At 50.7% G+C, this 17814-nt stretch overlaps 4 protein-coding genes across 4 annotated transcripts; 2 read left to right on the top strand and 2 right to left on the bottom strand.

Annotated features, from left to right (window-relative positions):
• Window positions 1-2833: 2833 nt before the first annotated feature.
• Window positions 2834-6252, top strand: BO87DRAFT_385447 (morphogenesis protein; the record flags this gene model as incomplete). Its single annotated transcript, XM_025624725.1, has 6 exons — window positions 2834-3023; window positions 3141-3298; window positions 3377-3470; window positions 3522-3750; window positions 3820-6110; window positions 6173-6252. 6 exons carry the CDS (start codon window positions 2834-2836, stop codon window positions 6250-6252), a joined length of 3042 nt encoding a protein of 1013 aa, XP_025481251.1.
• Window positions 6253-7348: 1096 nt separating this feature from the next.
• On the bottom strand, window positions 7349-9847 carry BO87DRAFT_23601 (putative sucrose transporter). The gene is made up of 8 exons (XM_025618798.1): window positions 9596-9847; window positions 9452-9477; window positions 9151-9395; window positions 9007-9073; window positions 8882-8953; window positions 8641-8830; window positions 8467-8582; window positions 7349-8401 (listed from the first exon to the last, which is right to left on the bottom strand). Exons 1-8 carry the CDS (start codon window positions 9691-9693, stop codon window positions 7503-7505), a joined length of 1713 nt encoding a protein of 570 aa, XP_025481250.1. The 5' UTR covers window positions 9694-9847; the 3' UTR covers window positions 7349-7502.
• Window positions 9848-10589: 742 nt separating this feature from the next.
• BO87DRAFT_375390 (glucose-6-phosphate dehydrogenase) lies at window positions 10590-13342 on the bottom strand. Its single transcript, XM_025623026.1, has 10 exons — window positions 13075-13342; window positions 12653-12725; window positions 12577-12597; window positions 12165-12509; window positions 11894-12091; window positions 11745-11829; window positions 11610-11686; window positions 11350-11557; window positions 10922-11293; window positions 10590-10860 (listed from the first exon to the last, which is right to left on the bottom strand). Exons 1-10 carry the CDS (start codon window positions 13116-13118, stop codon window positions 10751-10753), a joined length of 1533 nt encoding a protein of 510 aa, XP_025481249.1. The 5' UTR covers window positions 13119-13342; the 3' UTR covers window positions 10590-10750.
• A 2389-nt stretch (window positions 13343-15731) lies between these two features.
• Window positions 15732-16609, top strand: BO87DRAFT_385444 (60S ribosomal protein eL33; the record flags this gene model as incomplete). Its single annotated transcript, XM_025624724.1, has 6 exons — window positions 15732-15756; window positions 15901-15910; window positions 16066-16119; window positions 16185-16226; window positions 16293-16393; window positions 16512-16609. 6 exons carry the CDS (start codon window positions 15732-15734, stop codon window positions 16607-16609), a joined length of 330 nt encoding a protein of 109 aa, XP_025481248.1.
• Window positions 16610-17814: the final 1205 nt, after the last annotated feature.

Below are 17814 nucleotides of genomic sequence, written 5' to 3'. Positions count from 1 at the left end.
TAGTCCCCACATGGAGAGAAGTACTGTCTTCTCCGCTACGGAGAGGAAGGTAAGGCGCGAAAATACGCAAAAACCAGGGAAGATAGTGAACGACCGGGGGGTTGTGTGTGTGTATGAGGGGGTTGGTGATGCGAGAGAGTTGTTTGGGTGGGAGAAGCAAGAGGAAGGAGGGGTGAGATTAGGAAGAGTGACGATATTTTGGAGGAGGGATGAACAGGACACCAGAAGGGCGCGCGCGGGCGTGATCCGACGGGCAGGAAGACACGACAAAGGGGGTGGGCGGTAGAGAGAGAAAGAGATGGATGGACAGGGTAGCGAAACAAAGGGAAAAGAGAGAGAGAGAAAGACGAGGCCTTAGGAAACCCACCTTGAGCAACGAGAGACGAGAGATAGGCGACGTGATAGAACAAAAAAGTCAATTAATTTCTAGGATGGGGAGGGGGAAACGATGATGGAATGGATGGGGATTGAGTGAGAAAGGGAAAGGATGACTGATGGCTGGAGCGGCGACACGCGGGTGATGCAGAAGATTATTCTAAAGATAGACCGACGGTGGGAAGAGCTGCCGCCCATTCGAGGTTTGGCCCATCTTCCCGGCGGCTAACCAACTCGCCAACGGCGGCTGTTGACTACCGCCTCCCTATTAATAGATTGATTGTCCCGGCAGTTCACACTTACTGTACCTAGGTACTCCGTCAGTAGTTGAGTAGATATAAGATGAAAGGGTAGCATCCTCTCCTTCAAAATCTCACCTTTGAAATTTCATGCTTATTTTTCGTGAATCATCTTAACCAGCATCTTCCTCCTTCTCTTCTTCCTCTCAGCTAAATGCTATCTCACGCTTACCCACCCCTCTTTCCACCCCCTCTTCCTCCCATCTACAAATTATCCCCCTCTTTCCAACACTAACTAAGACAAACTAATCTACATTTATTGAGAGGGGGGGAAAACTGTGAATAACGCCATCATCACTAATCCAGATGGGGTTACATTGCAGTTGGCTGGCACAATCCCCAACCACAGAATTATCCAAACAAAGCTGCGCCGTTGGTTGTTCTTTTACCGCCTGCCGGCACAGTCACAGCCAAGTCAAGTCTGGCGTATCGCTATCACCGCCAGCCTCAGGTATCGACCATCCCAAACCGGACTAGTCCCAGTTGGCGATACGCCTAATCCGCATCGGGCCAACAGGGACTCCTGATCAGTCACTTGCCTCTTCCAGCCAAGTCCTCTGATTGGCCCTTGCACCGTGACCCGTCACAGGAGATCACTTTCTTTGAGTGGAATCGTAGGATCTGTTCTGGCGGTGCTAAGGTGGTGCAGGCCAGGCTAGGTGCTTCCTACATGACACTAACTCTACCCTAATCAACTTATCACACTCGACGCGACACGCTTGGAGAGGCGGTATGTTTCCCAATAGGAAAGAAAATTATTGCTGCTGTACAACCATGTCACATCAAATGACCCGGACTGGGCACCAATATTGCACAGTTTATGGCGTAGTTAGTAAGTATATACTACTATCCTTACTAGTTACTATCCTTACTATTACTCATACCCTGTGACGAAGAGCATAATGAATCTTCAGCAGGTGAAACACCATTGAGCCCCGCAGGTCTTCCATGCCAAGGGAAGGATTAATAGGATTTATAGGGATGATGAGTCTGGACTGTGTTTATTGTATGCAGTAGATGAGGGGATGTATGGAGAATGCGTGTAATGTTAGGAAAGAGGGTGTGATAATACCATAATTCAGGTAATGTTGATCATCGTCTCCCGCCAGATAGCTAACTAAAGTAACCTACCGGGAGATAGTCAACCATGTTGACCAACACAACGCCTTTGAATATATAACTTGGTCGGAACCACGTTCTTCAGCTGTGACCTCATAGAAAGTAAGCAAAAGATCCAGAAAAGAAGGGGAGCCCGATCGAGTTCTGACTCGGTTGGGTTATTTCTTTTCGTTTGCTCCAATCGACGGGCGTTTACCGACTGGATCGCGGGATAGAGAACCATGGCACCAGATTGCTGTGTTTTGCGGGCGTATTAATCTTTCACCCCCTGAAACGGCAAGCCCAGTAGATCCTCATCATCGCCGTCCTTTTTCTCATCTCAATTTGCGACTTCAGTGTTTCTTTTCCCCTCTCCTTTATTCCCCCCTCCCTCCTCTCTGCAAATCTTTGTTTCTGTCAAGCTTTGTCTTCTGTTAATTTCCCTTCCACCACGTTGTCATCCGGGATTAACTGTGGTATCTACGCTCGTTGGCCAGCTGCTCGATTGCATTTCCTTACTACCCTGAATTCCTTCGCGGTTGCTGCTGCTGCTGCTGCTGCTGCACGCTAGACGTGCTGCCCCATCCTGGGCTGCAGGCGGTCCTCCCTCTAGGACACTCCTGGATGGTCCTTGCTGTCTGCGTCGTCCATCGGACCATTTTTTATTTTTCTAATTCCTGACTTTGCAGCTATTTTATTTTTTTTTTCCTGACTAGGGTTTAATCTATTGAGGTATCCGATTCATAATCCGACTTGGGTTTCAGTGTCAACTCCGCCTCTGCTTCTCGATTGTTTCCTTTTTCCTTAATACGGGTCAACCACCCTTGCGTCCTGAAGGTCCATTGCAAAAAAAGTGTTGGAGCACATCTGTTGGATCTTCCCTTCCCACCCCCAAACACTCGCGCTCGCATTAATCTACTGATCTCATTGGATCTCGACTTCACTACGGACAAACGCATCTACGTTACTCCGCCGTTGGGCATCGCCTTGGACTCATTTACAACTCCCCCTTCGATCGCGTATTCCCCGCAAAAACAAATCTGGCGTGCGCATGGTGCAAGATGCCTTTCTTCACTCGCGTCTTTCGAAGTAAAGACAACAATGCTGCAAAGAAAGCAGCCAAATCCCCGGAAGTAGAAGAGAAAGGGCCCGCAAAGCCCACATGGACCGACGCGTGGCAGCGATCCGAGGTCGCCCCCGAAGAGGTTCAGGAACTCTTGCGAGGGTGCACCCAAGAACTAAAGGCACGAGGTATGTGTTTCTATCTTTGAACCGATGTGATCCACCGCCCCCCGCTGGTGTACAAGTCAAGTCAAGCTTTGCGCATTCCTCAGTTTGCTGATCCTTGCCTCGTTCTCCTTTTGACAGCTCTTCAAACTCCCTTTTTACTTCTACCCTTCCGCCCAAGTACCGACGCCAGCGCTGCACGTACCTTCATCCGTAACTACTTCAATCAGTCCCTGGAAAGGGGCTCACCTCTGAGCGGGAATGCATTGGCACAAGAACTCCGGCTGTCGGACCCCATGGTGAGCCAATACATTCTTTTTGCTATCTGACGATGAGGGGTCATTTACTCATTCTTATTCCGTGTCTGTCTTGTATAGGTCCTGTGCAGTGTGCTGAAATGGTGTTGGAGTCGACTCCCTGGAGGAGTCGTTACCTGGGAAGCATATGAACTATTTAAGGTTGGAGAGCAAGGTATGTCTCAAGCGGCATCTGCTTAGGAACGTGCGCGCTGATGAACCTTAGATTCCCAGTTTGCCCCCGACGCATTTACCACTTTCATTCCCATCAGTGTCGACTCCGACGCTCGGTCGAAGATCGTTTTTGACTTTTTCGACCTCCTCGCTGCCGTCGCAGCACACGGTAAATCTAATGGTCTTGGTGGACGGAAACTCTCCCGGTATGCCGGATGGTGGGCATTCGATCATGCGGATACGGGCAACGGCTTCGAGGCCGCTTATAAGAATTGGGCACGGTATGTCACGGAAATGATTTAAACCGATCATCTATCCTTACAAAGGATTTGATAGCTGACGTCCTGCAGGGCCGCTGATGCGACAAGCCATCTGTTCTTCGCCTATCTGCGATCCTTGTCGCCCGAACTGCGCGGGGTGAACGCCATTACAACGCTCCCTATCTCCCTCCAGACTCTTGTCCGGGCGACGGAATATCCGCCAGAGACGCCCACCCTACTTCAGGTCTCCACCACCAGAGTCGTGATGATTGTCGACACCGTCTCCCCTACTCCATTCGCTCTGCTGCGGCGCGCAAAGAACTTCGAGTACAGAGACAGCGACCGCCATCTCCAGGAGTTCGCCAGCTTCGAGGAGCCCACCAAAGCACTGACCGATGAGTGTCTTCGTGTGCTCAAATGCATCTCTTCCATCAATCAGTCAAGTGCACCGGAGCCGGGATCGGCGACTCGGGAAGCCTCGTGGTCGCGATTTGAGGACCTTGGATTTGGCGGTGCCCTCGAGTCTGACCTGGATGATGATTCAAGCGCAGTTCGTCTAGCCAGGAACGAATTCGGAGGTGGCTTAAGGTCCGCTCCACAGTCCGGTGCAGGTGACTTCGGCCGGCCCACGACTCCATCATGGGCAGACTTCATGTCGTCCGGCTTTGGTGACGAGAACGGCCTGAAGGGCCCGATTGCTCCTTTGCTTCTTCCTCCTGACAAGGTTCTTCCCCCTATCGCAAGCGTCCGGGGTCAAAGCTCGCAGTCACACAAGCGCAGCCTGAATGACGAGCCGTCCATGGAACCGGGTGAGCTCGCAAGCATCACCACTCTCGATCTCGATGACTCTTTTTGGTGGGTGTGGATCAGCAGTTTGGCTGGTGAGGAGCCCGTGTCCCGAAAGGCCGTTTTTGGCCGGTGTGCATTGCTCGAGACCGTAATCAAAGACACAAAGTGGTTGGTACTGGAAGAGCAGGTGAAGGGCGCAGCACCGGAACCAGAACCGGGTGCATACATCGTGGAAAAGAAGCGCTTCTTTGGGTTCTCGACTCGTAAACGCGGTGTTGGGCGTCGCAAGTCCTCCGCTAAGAAAGTTAGTGCGGTGGAAGACTCGTACAAGCGGCCGGACAATGAAGCTCCCCAAAGCAAGACCAGTATTGCCCCTGACCAGCATGCCCGCATCCAAGCGGCAGCGGCAGCACTTCAGAAGCGGCATCGGGAGGAACAAGAAGCTGCCAATGGCTCTAAGAACGTCTCAGAGGATGTCAAATACAACACGAAGACGAACTCTGTCATGACACTACAGCCGTCGATCGTGAACGAAGCGTCTCAGGCTATGAAGTGGGCGACCAATTACGATAAAAACACCTACAGAACTGCCTACTTGAGTAACAGCCGTGCAGGAACTGGTGCTCTAGCAGAAGATGCCAAGGTGCCGATCGAACAGCCCAGCACCCCGACCTCCCCGAAGGCCAGCGCCAGTGCTCGACAGGCACCGCCACCTTTGCCGAAGGATACACCGTCAAGTTCCCCGAAGCCCGCAGTTCCCAGAAAAGAGCCTGCTGCTCAAGAGGAGCATCCGGCAAGCAGGGCTGACAGCCCGAGCCTTGCCTTGTCAACCACTGAATCGCTCCCGAAACAGTCCATGGATTCGGAGGAGTCTAGTCGGAAGATCAAGAAGAAGCCCGGCAACGCCGGTTTCAAGAGCATGTTCGGAACAGTCAAAAAGAAGAACGAGCCTGAACCAAAGCCGCCAATGAAACCTACTGGGTCCGCTGTTGCCGCCGCTCGGGCTGCCCTCGAGGACAAGGCAAGAGCCGCCCAGGAGCAGACGATGCGCCCTTCGACAAATGGCAAGCCTACACTGAAAAAGAAGCCTGTGCCCATTACAGTCCCTGTCGAGGCACCTAAGCCTGTCGAGAGTCCCAAGCCTGCCGCGCCTGCTGCGGAAGAGAAAGTCCCCGAGCCCACTGAACCCACGGTTACTATGGAAGCACTCAAACCCCCTGCTCCCCACAGCGATGAACCTCAAATCCGCCGTCAAGCCGAATATGACGCTCTTTCGCGCATTGATACCAGAGAACGCGCAGCGGCCGATCAAGAGTTCTCCAGGTTTGACCAGGGACCCCTGGTCGAGCAGCCTGCTTTTGTCCCTAGCGATTCTCCTGTTTCCGAACGATTCCTTGAGAAGCCTGCATCGTTTCACTCTGCGACCGATCGGGTTTCTGTTGAGCCACAGGATGAGCGCAGCCCTTCCCCTCCGCCGATGAACACATCCTATGACCGCTGGGCCCAGATCCGCCAGAACGCCGCGGCGAGGGCAGCTCAGGTCGAGTCGCATGCTGATGATAGCGACGATGACAACACCAGTGAAGAAGAGAGTAAGTGATTCTGGTTTTGCGTTGAAGATCTATGAACATGGCTCTAACATAAGAACCACTAGGCTTCGAATCTCGTGCTGCCCGTATCAAGGCCAGAGTTGCTGAACTCACTGGCAACATGCAAGCTGCAAGCAAGCCTTGAAGCTAATAGCTCCAGTCTTTTCTGCTGATCACTTCCTTACTTTCGCTACTGTCGTTTCTGACCCTTTGAGTATACTGTCGCTATCACCCATATACCACTGTATTTGACCCCCGATGTTTATACGCCATTTAATGTATTTTCACCTACCCCTTCGCGTCCAGGTCCATCCTGCCTGCCATCTTGCTGACTGAGCCCGGACCCATGGCAACAAGGTCTGAAGATATTGCAAGCCGCGCATGACAGACATACGCCGTGATGCCGTTCTACGCATGATTGTCCACTTTTTATTCCCATTTCCGTTCCTCTTGTGCCTGCTGCCGGTTCCTGTTGCGCGGGGATATCGGTAATGGTAGCAAGTTGTCTTCTTAATCAAGTTTGTTTGTTACTGCTTCTTCTCTGCTTTCTTGTTGTTATATTCCCCTCCTTGTTGTGCCTGCTTGTGATTTATCCATACAATTACCGTTAGTTCGTTGGACTGTTGTTGTGTCTTCTGCAATATATCCAATATACCTCGGTCGTTCTTTAGCTATGCTATCTATTCAGCTTCTTTATTGTGATAGTGAACCTGATTCTAGTGATCTGGTTTTCATCGATTTAGTATTTCCCCCTAGATTAGTCGCAGATAGAAGTCACCTGCAAGTTTGACCTGTTTCAGGAGAGTGGGTTAACATGGCATCTTGCCGGAAATCTTACTTGACAAAAGCGGAAATAGCAAACAGAATTTGAAGTAAGTTTATCCATTGAAAGTTAATTATCTATTACATGTGCATATATCGTCCAACCCATTATTTTAATTTTTCCCCTCCTCTCATATCACAGCCACCATACATGTGCACCGGCATACGCATGTATATGCACTGTAACCCGGGGGGTTCTCATCATACAAAAAATATAAACAAAAGCAAAGCAACCATGCATGCATGTCAGGTCAGGTCACGCTAATCAAACAATGCAGTCAATGTATGGGAACTGGTATGTTGTACTTTCTTCTTACCCAAAAGAGCAGTAGTAGATAGTGCACACAGCAGACCAGTTCCCAACGTATGAACCCGCTTGGTTGAGTATCAGGGTATCGAAAGTGTAGGATAGAATCGAAAAAATAGAACAGTATAAATCATCATCAGAGTCGTGTGAATGAGACGATGATCCGCTTTAAAAGTGCCGAAGGAAAACAAGTAGATGAAGGTGCAAAATCTATCCCTCTAGTCATGCCAAAAAGAAGGCAACTACGGAAGAACAAAACGATCACTCTATATAGTGTATCGCATGCGTCGCGTTGCTTCAACAGCGACAATAGCACTCAATGCGCCGATGAATAAGCAGATGGAGATAGCGTTCGGGGTGCTCTTATCTAGATTCATCCATTGGGAGTCCTGGGCTGTGTCGTCGCGTTTCGTGCTGCCGGGCTCGAGAACACTGAAGACGATCCAGCTGATGAAGGTACCGAGGAATTGTGGGAGGGTTGTGTAGACATTTAGTACGCCTAGGTAGATACCGGCGAGTTCGCCGGTGGATGGGGTGTTGGAGACGCCGTCTTCGATGTCGCTGTCGCTGTCTGGGTCGTGGTGGTTGAGGCGGAGGACGTCCATTTCTGTGTCGTTAGTGCGGTCACTGTAGGTGGTGGGCCCGCCGGAGAGAAGGCTAGAGGAGGTGATCATTGTTACGCCGGATGAGCGGAAGGATTGCGAGGGGTTCATGGTGAGTTTGTTGATTTCTATGCCCATAAAGGTGAAAGGAGCCCAGCAGGTGACGGCCCAGGGAATGCCACAGAGGGCGACGAGAAAGGTTGCGACGGCGCGGGAGCGGGCAAAAGGAGCGAAGATCATGGTCGCGGCGAACATGACGTGGGAGATCAGCCATGTTGTTTGGAGATCGGGGCGGATGCCCATTACTGTCTTAAGCAGTGAGGCGAGGCCTGGGGGTGGGCGTGGCGTGAACCTGGGTCGTTTGCTGTCTGGTGGTTGGACGCAGAACGGCAGAAGAACGGAGCCGATGAAGGTCATGGAGGAAAAGACGACTAGCGATAAACTGCCCACTCGACCGACTTCTCCAAGCATATCGGCTGGTTGAGTTGCGCCTTTGGGGACTTCATATCGAAAGTATGTTTCTCCGACCCAGGTGGTGCTGTAGAAGAGAAAGGGGAACCAGCCTGCGGATTATTCGGTTAGTACATTCCTACTGAAAAGCTGGTTCGAGAGTATAATGGCACAGTACCAATCCACGCCCAGAATTGCGCCCAGCAGATGGCCTGAATACGCGGTGGCAGATCCATCGTGGTCTTGACAAGTTGAGAAATGACCTGCAGCGTCCCGGCCTTGTCATCAGAGTCTCTGTTGATGTGTGTCAGTATTTTGCATGGTGTAGACCTATTTACGTATTTTGTCTTACCTCGCAGTGACCAAAACTCGCTCCTTGACTGCGTACGAGGTAACGAAGACAGCACCAACCAATGACATTGCTGCAATGACCGTCATTTGCTTGAACTGCGTGTCGCCGATTATGGCGCCAAATATGCTAACAGTATCAATTGATCCAATTACATATCCAATGAGCTGGCCAATTGCGGTCATCCGAGTCGCTATACACTGTTAGCTACCATACTTTGTAGTCAGAGGCAGAAGACGCATACCCCATGCTGATCCAGTCTGTTGCAAAGGAATAGGCAATGTGTCGACAATCAAGCTGCGACAACACGCCTGGACTGTGATTGGGTTAGATAGAGATAAACGAATATCATGGCTGGTGCAGACTTACCAACGTTGATAGCAAAGTCCACAGCGTAAATACTTAGAACTGCTAGCGCGATGGTGACGTTTCTGGCCTGGGGCAATGGACGATCTCAGTCAGCTTCTGAGTATGGAAAGGCGTAAAGAAGGCTATTCGCATGCTATCAAGTACCTTTTCCGCATCCTTAACAAACGTATTGACGATCTCAGTAGTCCAACCAAGAACAAGCAGGCACGTTGCGACGACGAACGAGCCGACAATCATGAAAGGCCTGCGTCGCCCCCATTTGGATCGAGATCGGTCAGCAATGACACCGATGAGTGGCTGGATGATCAAGCCAGAAAGAGGGCCGGCGATCCAGACAAGCGAGGTCTTGGATTTGGTGAGGCCCAGTTGGAGCAGGTATGGGGTGCAATCTGCATCGCAAGTTAGAAAGATAGAGCAAGTAGACAAGAGCCAGCAACGCGCATACAAGTCATTTCAATGCCCCAGGTAAACCTGTCGACAAGAAGCAAGTCAGTCTTTTATGCGCATTTGTAATGGTGATTGTCTTCCGTCTGGGAAGAGCCGAAGAAAACATTGTCGGAGGAATGAGAATGAGGGGAAGAATACATACTGTAAGCCCAACAAACTAAAGGTCAACAGCACCATGCGCACCCACTCCCTTCGTCCCTTGATAGAGGGTGTGCCCACCCATCTTGCAGCTTGTGGCATTCTCAGTGTTCGAATGCCCGCATGCACTTGGCCCTTTTCACAATTCTTGTATGCTTTCCATGAACCGCGGGGGTTCGCCTCGAATTTGCGCCTGCGATCAGGCCAAAACAACGTGCAAGTGTAGCTAATCGATCCTCGGATGGAGTAGATTCGATGCTGGGACGGTACGGAAGCTAAATTGTGAGATCCGACGCAGAAGGACGAGGCAAATGCGTGATGGGTCGTAGGCAGTCGTCGCACGGTTCGTTGGGGATAAAAATAGCTGCGAGGATGGAACAGGGTCCGCGATCCGCCAAAGGTTTGATGTCGTTAGGAAAAGGGCGATACTGGAGTAAATGTAGGTTTTCGTGACCGGGGAGAGCGACAAATAACGTTCGACGCGAAGCAGAAGGGACTCACGACCGGACAGAAGAAGGGATGGGAAGAAAAGAGGAGGGATGGGCAGACAGACGACAGGCGAGGCCGGGCTGAGCCCACCAAAAGCGTACGCATGCGGGCCCCCGGCCCGTCAGGTACCTCGTCTTATCGGCACCGGCCACGCTGAGACCCACCACCGCGACGGTACTTGGGTTTATTAATAGCGGGTGGTGTGAACAACCTAAAGCAAGGTCGGGGGATTAAAACAAATCTGAAACTGGGGAAGTCTATGGGTTAGCCTGACTGTCTTTTCTAACCTTTCGAACCTAATTCTACAGGGCACACAAGGACTCAGGCACCAGGCAAGGGTCAATAATACAGGTACCGTCTTGCTACTGTCACGCGACTACTTCCAGCTTCCGGTGAAGCCAGCGGCGGTCCCAACCGACCGGGGGTGGTTCGTTACGTTCTCTGCATTCGTTTCTAAAAAGGGGTTGCGAATAGATAACACCAGTCATTGCCCAGCCGACCGATAAATAGTCCCGAGTGCTTCATTTCTGTCATATCATCCCAGATGCCCCGTCATACCATGATTTTCGACCGAAAATCAATCGCATTAACATCTTTTTTTAGCCTTTTTTGGCACTTTCTTTTTTTTTTTTTTCATCTTCATCCATCGTAACACGCCGACCGCCCTTATCTACAGGCGGTTGGGGGTGGAAGTCAAGGGCCACTGGTAGCCAGCAGCATCACTGAACTTGTAGCCGAAGGACGCGGTGAAGTCATCAAGGACAGCGGGTCCGCGGGAGCCTGCGCACGCCGTTCGTCAGCATGTAAGCGGTTTAAATTAAATTTCAAGTTGTGCACGTACCGTAGGGGTATTCCATGGGGATGATCTCCTTGTTGTCATCCAGATAGTGCAGGAGAGGGGTGAAGATCCTCCAGCTGGCATCCAGCTCATCGTCACGGACGAAGTTGGAGTGGTCGCCCTTCAGCGCATCCAGGATCAGAGACTCGTAGGCCTCGGGGATCTTGAGGTCGGAGAAGCGGCGGCGGTAGGTGAGGTCGAGCTCAGTCACAACCGTCTGCATGGACAGGCCAGGCAGCTTGGAGTTCATCTTGATGTACACGGACTCGTTTGGCTGGACGCGGATAACGAGCTCGTTACGGGGGATGTCCTTGAAGATTCCGGAGGTAACGTCACGGAACTGGATGCGGATCTCGGTCTTCTGCTCGTTCAAGGCTGCGAATAGTTAGTATACCCGCCATTGATAAGATCGCTCGGAAAGAGGCACATACCCTTGCCAGCCTTCATGATGAAGGGAACACCGTCCCACCTCTCGTTCTTGATGTAGGCGACCATAGCGCAGAAGGTGGGGCAGCGGGAATCCTGGGGAACGGTCTCATCCTCCTTGTAGGCGGGCTTGCTGCCATCGAGAGACTTTCCGTACTGGCCAATGATGACGTTCTTGGGCTCAATGGCGTCCATCGCACGCAGGACACGAACCTGGTTAAGTATTAGTAACCTCGCTCGACCGATAGCCAATCGCACACTTTACCTTCTCGTCACGGATGTCCTCAGCGGAGAAGGAGATGGGGCGCTCCATAGCGAGCAGCGTCAACACCTGGAGAAGGTCTGAGGAAGATTTTGATCAGTATTGTGTCGACAATGCCCCGCGAGGGTTCGAACGTACGGTTCTGCATGACATCACGGATGATGCCGAACTCATCGAAGTAACCACCACGTCCCTCAGTACCGAAGGGCTCCTTGAATGTGATCTAATCATAAAGGCGACAATTTAGCCATAATTCAGAAAGTCAACTGGATAGCGCAAGGTCGTACCTGAACGTTATCGATGTGGTGGCGGTTCCAGGTGGCGTTGAAGAATTCGTTTCCGAAGCGCATGATAAGGATGTTCTTGACCATCTCCTTACCCAAGTAGTGGTCGATACGGAAGATCTCCTCTTCCTTCCAGTTAGGCTCCAGTGCCTTTTGGAGATCGCGCGAGCTCTGAAGGTCCTTGCCGAAAGGCTTCTCTACCTGTGAAATAGGAAAACAGGCGAGTAAGAATAATGGCCAACTGCAGAGTGATATCAGCCCAGGATTGACTTACGATGATACGAGCAACGCCGTTCTTGGGGTAGCAGTTGCGCTTGAGTTGGTCGGAAACGGTGGTGAAAACGCTAGGGGGGAGGGCCATGTAGTAGATTCTGTTCTGCTCCTTCTGGCCCTTCTCAATCTCCTCGAGGTGCTTGTTGAGGTTGATGAACGAGTCATCCTTGTCGTATTGACCGGAGATGTAGGTGCAGAGCTGGCAGAAGCTGTCCAGCTGCTCTTCGATTTCCTTGGTGGGGGTCTTGATGTATGAGCGCACACGCCTCAGGTACTCCTCATGGTCCATGTTTGTCCGGGCATATCCGACGATCTTGATACCCTTGGGGAGGAACTTGTTGCGATACTGGAAGCGCAATCAGTAACCATACTGGGGTGAGTCAAACTGCAATTGGATCTGTAAGTGGACATACAAGGCCGAAAAGTGCCGGGAACTGTAAGAAGTTAGCTTCCTCTGCGGTCGACATGAATCAGGGGGTCATCACTGACAGTCTTCTTCTTTGCAAGATCTCCGGAGGCACCCAGTACTATGATGACAGTGTCATCTTTGAGCTCCATGGTGCTACGTAAAACGTCCATGTTAGCTAGGCTATAGATTGACGATTATAGTGCCACAGGGATCGTGTGTAGATCGATGATGTAGGTCGGTGCCCGCAGTCCGCTACAGCCCGGAGGGGCAGTGAGGTTGGTGGTGAGTCAGAAGGATAGTCCTTTCGTCAAGACCAAAGGAGTAATCCTGGGGACCAATTGAAGAACAATGGAAAGCGGGAAGCCTGCCAGTGAATGTTGGGCGACCGGCTTGTTATGGGGAGGAGTAGGTGGTGAATCCTCACGTCTGGGCGGCGGGCAGGAGGGACGGGAGTGGGAGGGAGGAGGGGTGTGATGTCAGAGAGGGAGACCGCAAAACTCACCCAGCATTCTGGCGTTCCTCAGTACGTGCTATTGTGCTGGCCATGTTTTATTGATGTGTGAACAACCACGAGATGGGAAGGGGAATGTGAGAGAATCGGTGGAAGAGGGAGGAGAGGAAATAAAGAGGATACAGGGAGACAGCAAGGACAGAGAGGTTTGTTGGAAAAATCCCAACAGTTCCGGCGGAGCAAGTACTTTTTAAGACCGGAGGAGGGCCTCTCGTCGAGGAGAGAGGAGCTGCTCTGCTGCAGGGTGGGCAAAAGTGAGTGAGCCCGGGTGGGGCAGCTTTGTTACTACTTTGTTACTGGGAAGCCCGGCTTGGGTTCTTCCACTACGTCGATTACTGCCGCGGGACCCCGTGAGTTAGTAGTGATTAGTGAATAGGTAAGTTGTTATCCAATTCTATTATTCGGGGTTATTTTACATCACTCAGACACTACTTACTTACTCGCCTGCCACGGAGTAGTAGATAATTCACTCCTTCAGTATTTCCTTGGTATGATTACTCCCGGGAAATGCTTCCTTTTTTATCCCTAGCATCCATTTTTCCCCTAATTGTCAGGTTCTCCGTTCCCACTCATACTGCACTCTCTCTCTCTCTCTTTCTCTCTCCCCCGAAGTCGTTGTGGCAATCCGTCTCTTATATCATCGCTAGGTAACGCGATAAATCCCTTCTCTACTATCTACCACTTGCATATCTAGATATCTTTAAATCAATACTTACGATGAAGCATCCCCCACTCGACTTACTCTATCTGTCCCTCAGAAACATCATCGTTTAGACTAACAGCCCCTTCTCTTTTAGACGGACTGATTTATCCGAGCCAGGTCCGCTGTAAATCTCCTCCCAGCTCCACTGAGAACCACACATGGAACGGATGATGCCCATCTTAAGGTACACCTTACTGTTGCATGCGGAACCACCCCCCGCGTCAGCTTATCCCAGTAATATTAACCCTCCGACTCTGATCTGACATTTTCATTCCTCTTGAATTGTAGACAAAGGGAAAGCCGCAAATGTAAAGGTGCCGAGTTTCTTGCGGTCTGACGCTGTACTACATTGGTATATGCGCCGGGCACGCGCACCTCGAGTTTACTGGCAAATTGTGGAGCAGCCCCCAGCCCATTCATGCAGGTAGGTCAGTCAGCTCAGGACCTGGCTTCTTTGTGATAACGATAGTTCCATGCATTCCGGTCATAGCACCCATTTATTAGAATTTAGATCACCTTCCAAGGTTGGCTCCGTAAGTAATGCAGTGTCAATCTACTTAGCACTAATCCACTTTCAACTACAATAGGTGAAGCAAGAGAACCGTTGCGCAGATTTCCAGGGTGTGACCCAGACAAGATCTCAAAATAATGGAGCGATTTCGGACTATTCCACAGGATGAATAGCAGCGATCGCGCCAGAACAATCACACCAGTCTAGTGGAAAGACTCCTGAATCCGCGTCTCCGGTGACCAGCTTCGTGGGGTTGGATCGGCCAATTTGTCATCTGGAAGGACGATACGGATTCTATTTTCCCGTGAAGTAAGCGCAGCGACCATGTATCAAACCGAACTTTCGGCCCAGTCAAGTCCGGAGTTAACGGGTGCGATCCCGAAACGGGGGGGGCTGGAGTATCTACGGAGTATTGTTCTCAGCATGCACTGCCTATTGTTGCTTATTCCCACGACACCAAAACCCTCGTATCGATGGCACATTACTGTCGTCACCATTTCCCCTGGTACCACCCCCATCAATATTTTACCCCTCTTTCTTTTCTTGAAAGAAAACAGAGGCATTGATGGTATTGCGTGCTCTATGGGGGTCCCCCTTCAGGAGAGAAACATCATGTCAGGTTCGTTGCCGACTTCCTGGTGGGGCTGGAGGGGACGCTTGATTTCCAAATATGTATCCCGGTCTGATCGCTTCTGGAGGAGTCATCCTCCCCCGTTATATACATCCAGTCATACACCCGTACAACTCTGCTGCACTGCCCTGTAAGAGGTAGTTTAAGCGCCATGCTGTCATGCAGCTACTTCACGCTTACTCGAAAGTCAGAAGATAAACTCCTTGTCCATTAAACGGGGAGCTCCTGCAACAGGCCGCCACCCCGGCGATAGGAGGCCAATCCCTTATCAAGATCAAGGGTGATGGGGCAGTTGCCGTCATGGGTGGAAAAGAATCCGCAAGCTGTTTTGTCAGCTTGGGGCGCTCTAGCCAAAAGCTCTCTCCGCTGCTGCAGAGGGGACCGGCGGGTAGCCAGGAGTCTTCGGACTACAGTAGCCCGGACGGCAAAATTGGCCAGGTGGGGTGGGTTGGGATGGAGGAGCCCCAAAGGTCTGCAATCGATGATGATCTATCTCGGATGTATGGAGAAGCTATTTATCCGGTGATGTTCCCAAGACGGTTTAGTGTCCCGTAGGCGGTCTGCAACTCTTCCCCATCACGGGACTTCGGCTTGCCCTGGGGTGGTCCGGCTCGCTAAGCGTCCCGTTTGGGGTTAGGGCGAGCCGCACCGAACACACCTCGCAATTTGTGAGCCTTGTGCGTTGTCCCGTTACCCTATCGAAGCGACGACAACCACGACAACCCGGACGACTTTTGCGGGTCATACCTCCCTTCCTTCGACTTTTTGCGTTGCCCGCTGCTGCTCAGAGAAACGCCGTCAGAATGCCTTCGGAACAAGGTCACAGACGTGAGTGCCATCATTTTCCGGATATCAGATATGTGTGCGCGATGGTTGGAATATGGGGATGGAGAAGGATAGATGGGGATATGCGGGCGCATATTGGGCGAAATGCTGAATGAAATGCTAACTGAATATTTTTGCGAATTATAGTCTATGTCAAGTAAGTTCACCACAAACCGTCCGCCGTCGAATTCGCGCACATTCCGGATATGAATATCAAAAAAAATATCAAGATCCATGTCGGAACATCAGAGATACGGGCCAAGCGATGGAATGCAACGAGAACAGACCGGTTAATACGAATTTTTTCTACAGGGGTCGCCACGTGAGCTACCAGCGCTCCAAGCGTACCGTCAACCCCAACACCAGGTACTTGCGATCCGCACCGATATCGATATAGAGGAACAAGGGAATCTGACACATGGGTTATCTAGTCTGATCAAGATCGACGGTGTTGAGAGCACTGAGGCCGCAAAGTGAGTAGCGAATGGGTCCGGGATCGAAATATCAGAACACACAGCTAAGACGGGATTTTTTTACAGCTTCTACCTGGGCAAGAAGGTTGCTTTCGTCTACCGGGCCAAGCGTGAGGTCCGGGGCTCCAACATCCGGGTCATCTGGGGCAAGGTTACCCGTCCCCACGGTATGTGATGCACAGCTCCATTGCGCGACGATTGCCACGGAATACATATCTATCTGTTATCGGTGATTGCTGGAACCGGGAAAGTTCGGAAAACTAACAATACTTCCCTCATGAACAGGTAACTCCGGTGTTGTCCGTGCTCAGTTCCGCCACAACCTCCCCCCCAAGACCTTCGGTGCTACCGTCCGTGTTATGCTGTACCCCTCCAACATCTAAATGACGCCCCTTTTGTTACGTTAGTTGGCAACTCCGGATTCTACGCGCAGACGGTCGGGCAAGGAGTCGACGGAATGAGCCGAATGTTGAGATGGAGTTGGCGGGTTGATAATGTTCGTGGGAGAGGCAGGGCCGGTCAGCCCTACGAATTAAAATAAAAGAACTCTTATCTTCTTTTTTTCAGCATGATTATTGTCAGCCCTTTTTCCCCCCTAAAGGCAACGGACGAGCTTGATATCCCTGGTTTTTTTATACTTTATATTCAAACCGGCCAAGCATGCTGTGCCTTTTGGGCCGACAACATGGCTCCCCGTGTATCTGATGCTCATAAACCACAATCTATACCATTTCAACATATCGGTACAATTGCTTTTCTCTGGGGAATAGTGTGAGCGAGGTGGAGGGTAGTCCGGTGGCCAATCCTTATGGAATTGTGTCTTCAGGTCGACAAGCGATATTTAACCCAAAGCGACAACTGCGACAGCAAACCCTGGCTATCCCCAATAATCGGCACATTGATTTGATTTCGAAATCTTCCCCGCCATATTAATTCATCTAGCGCTAGCTCTGCACCGTTGGACATCTGCTCGTCAAATAGCCAACTGCCAACAACCGTACGTAATAAGCATCAGATCTCCGGAGGATGAATACCCACACCTGTCATCGTAGACCCCACTCATGATTACAGATAAAGACGATGGCTGATATGGAGTGCTATGCGTCAATCTCTCAGTCACCACTCGTATATTGCTTATGCAATGCGGCAATGCACGCTTTTCTCTTTCTCGCCATGATACTATCAATTCCAAACTGGAGTTCTATACCAAGTCCAGAAACATGGGGTACTTCACTAAACCAGTAACCTCACTAGTATTTAAACTGAGATATTAAGCCTGTCAGCTACGCCATAGCCAGAGCTCTCGTATTGTCTCCTCATTGAACGATACTATAAAGGACACCATCTATGCTGTTACACGTACTAGTAGGCATTACGGATATGGAGAGCTAACTTCAATCGGACAAATGCATTATTATTATTACGCAAAACATAGAGATATAAGACAAAATTTTATATCACATGTCTCAGTCTAAATAGCATAGAGCCATGAAAATACCGGTTCTTTATCAAGAAATAAACGATATATTAATGAGTATCTGCTGGTAGCTAATTGATTTTTTTTTTTTTTTTTTTTTTTTTTTTTTTT

This window comes from Aspergillus neoniger (genome assembly GCF_003184625.1).
Source record: "Aspergillus neoniger CBS 115656 unplaced genomic scaffold BO87scaffold_11, whole genome shotgun sequence".
Taxonomy (NCBI): Eukaryota; Fungi; Ascomycota; class Eurotiomycetes; order Eurotiales; family Aspergillaceae; genus Aspergillus; species Aspergillus neoniger.
Note: the sequence above shows the minus strand (reverse complement) of the source record. Positions and strands in the feature narration are given on the sequence as shown.

Excerpts from the sequence above, each read along its gene's own strand:
- BO87DRAFT_23601 (XM_025618798.1), bottom strand. The coding sequence starts at position 9,693 with ATGCCACAAGCTGCAAGATGGGTGGGCACACCCTCTATCAAGGGACGA. Across the intron at positions 9,074-9,150 it reads TTGTTAAGGATGCGGAAAAG|GCCAGAAACGTCACCATCGC; the intron begins GTACTTGATAGC and ends CCATTGCCCCAG. Across the intron at positions 8,954-9,006 it reads GGACTTTGCTATCAACGTTG|TCCAGGCGTGTTGTCGCAGC; the intron begins GTAAGTCTGCAC and ends ACCCAATCACAG.
- BO87DRAFT_375390 (XM_025623026.1), bottom strand. The coding sequence starts at position 13,118 with ATGGCCAGCACAATAGCACGTACTGAGGAACGCCAGAATGCTGG. Across the intron at positions 12,598-12,652 it reads ATCTTGCAAAGAAGAAGACT|TTCCCGGCACTTTTCGGCCT; the intron begins GTCAGTGATGAC and ends AACTTCTTACAG. Across the intron at positions 11,830-11,893 it reads ACCACATCGATAACGTTCAG|ATCACATTCAAGGAGCCCTT; the intron begins GTACGACCTTGC and ends CTTTATGATTAG.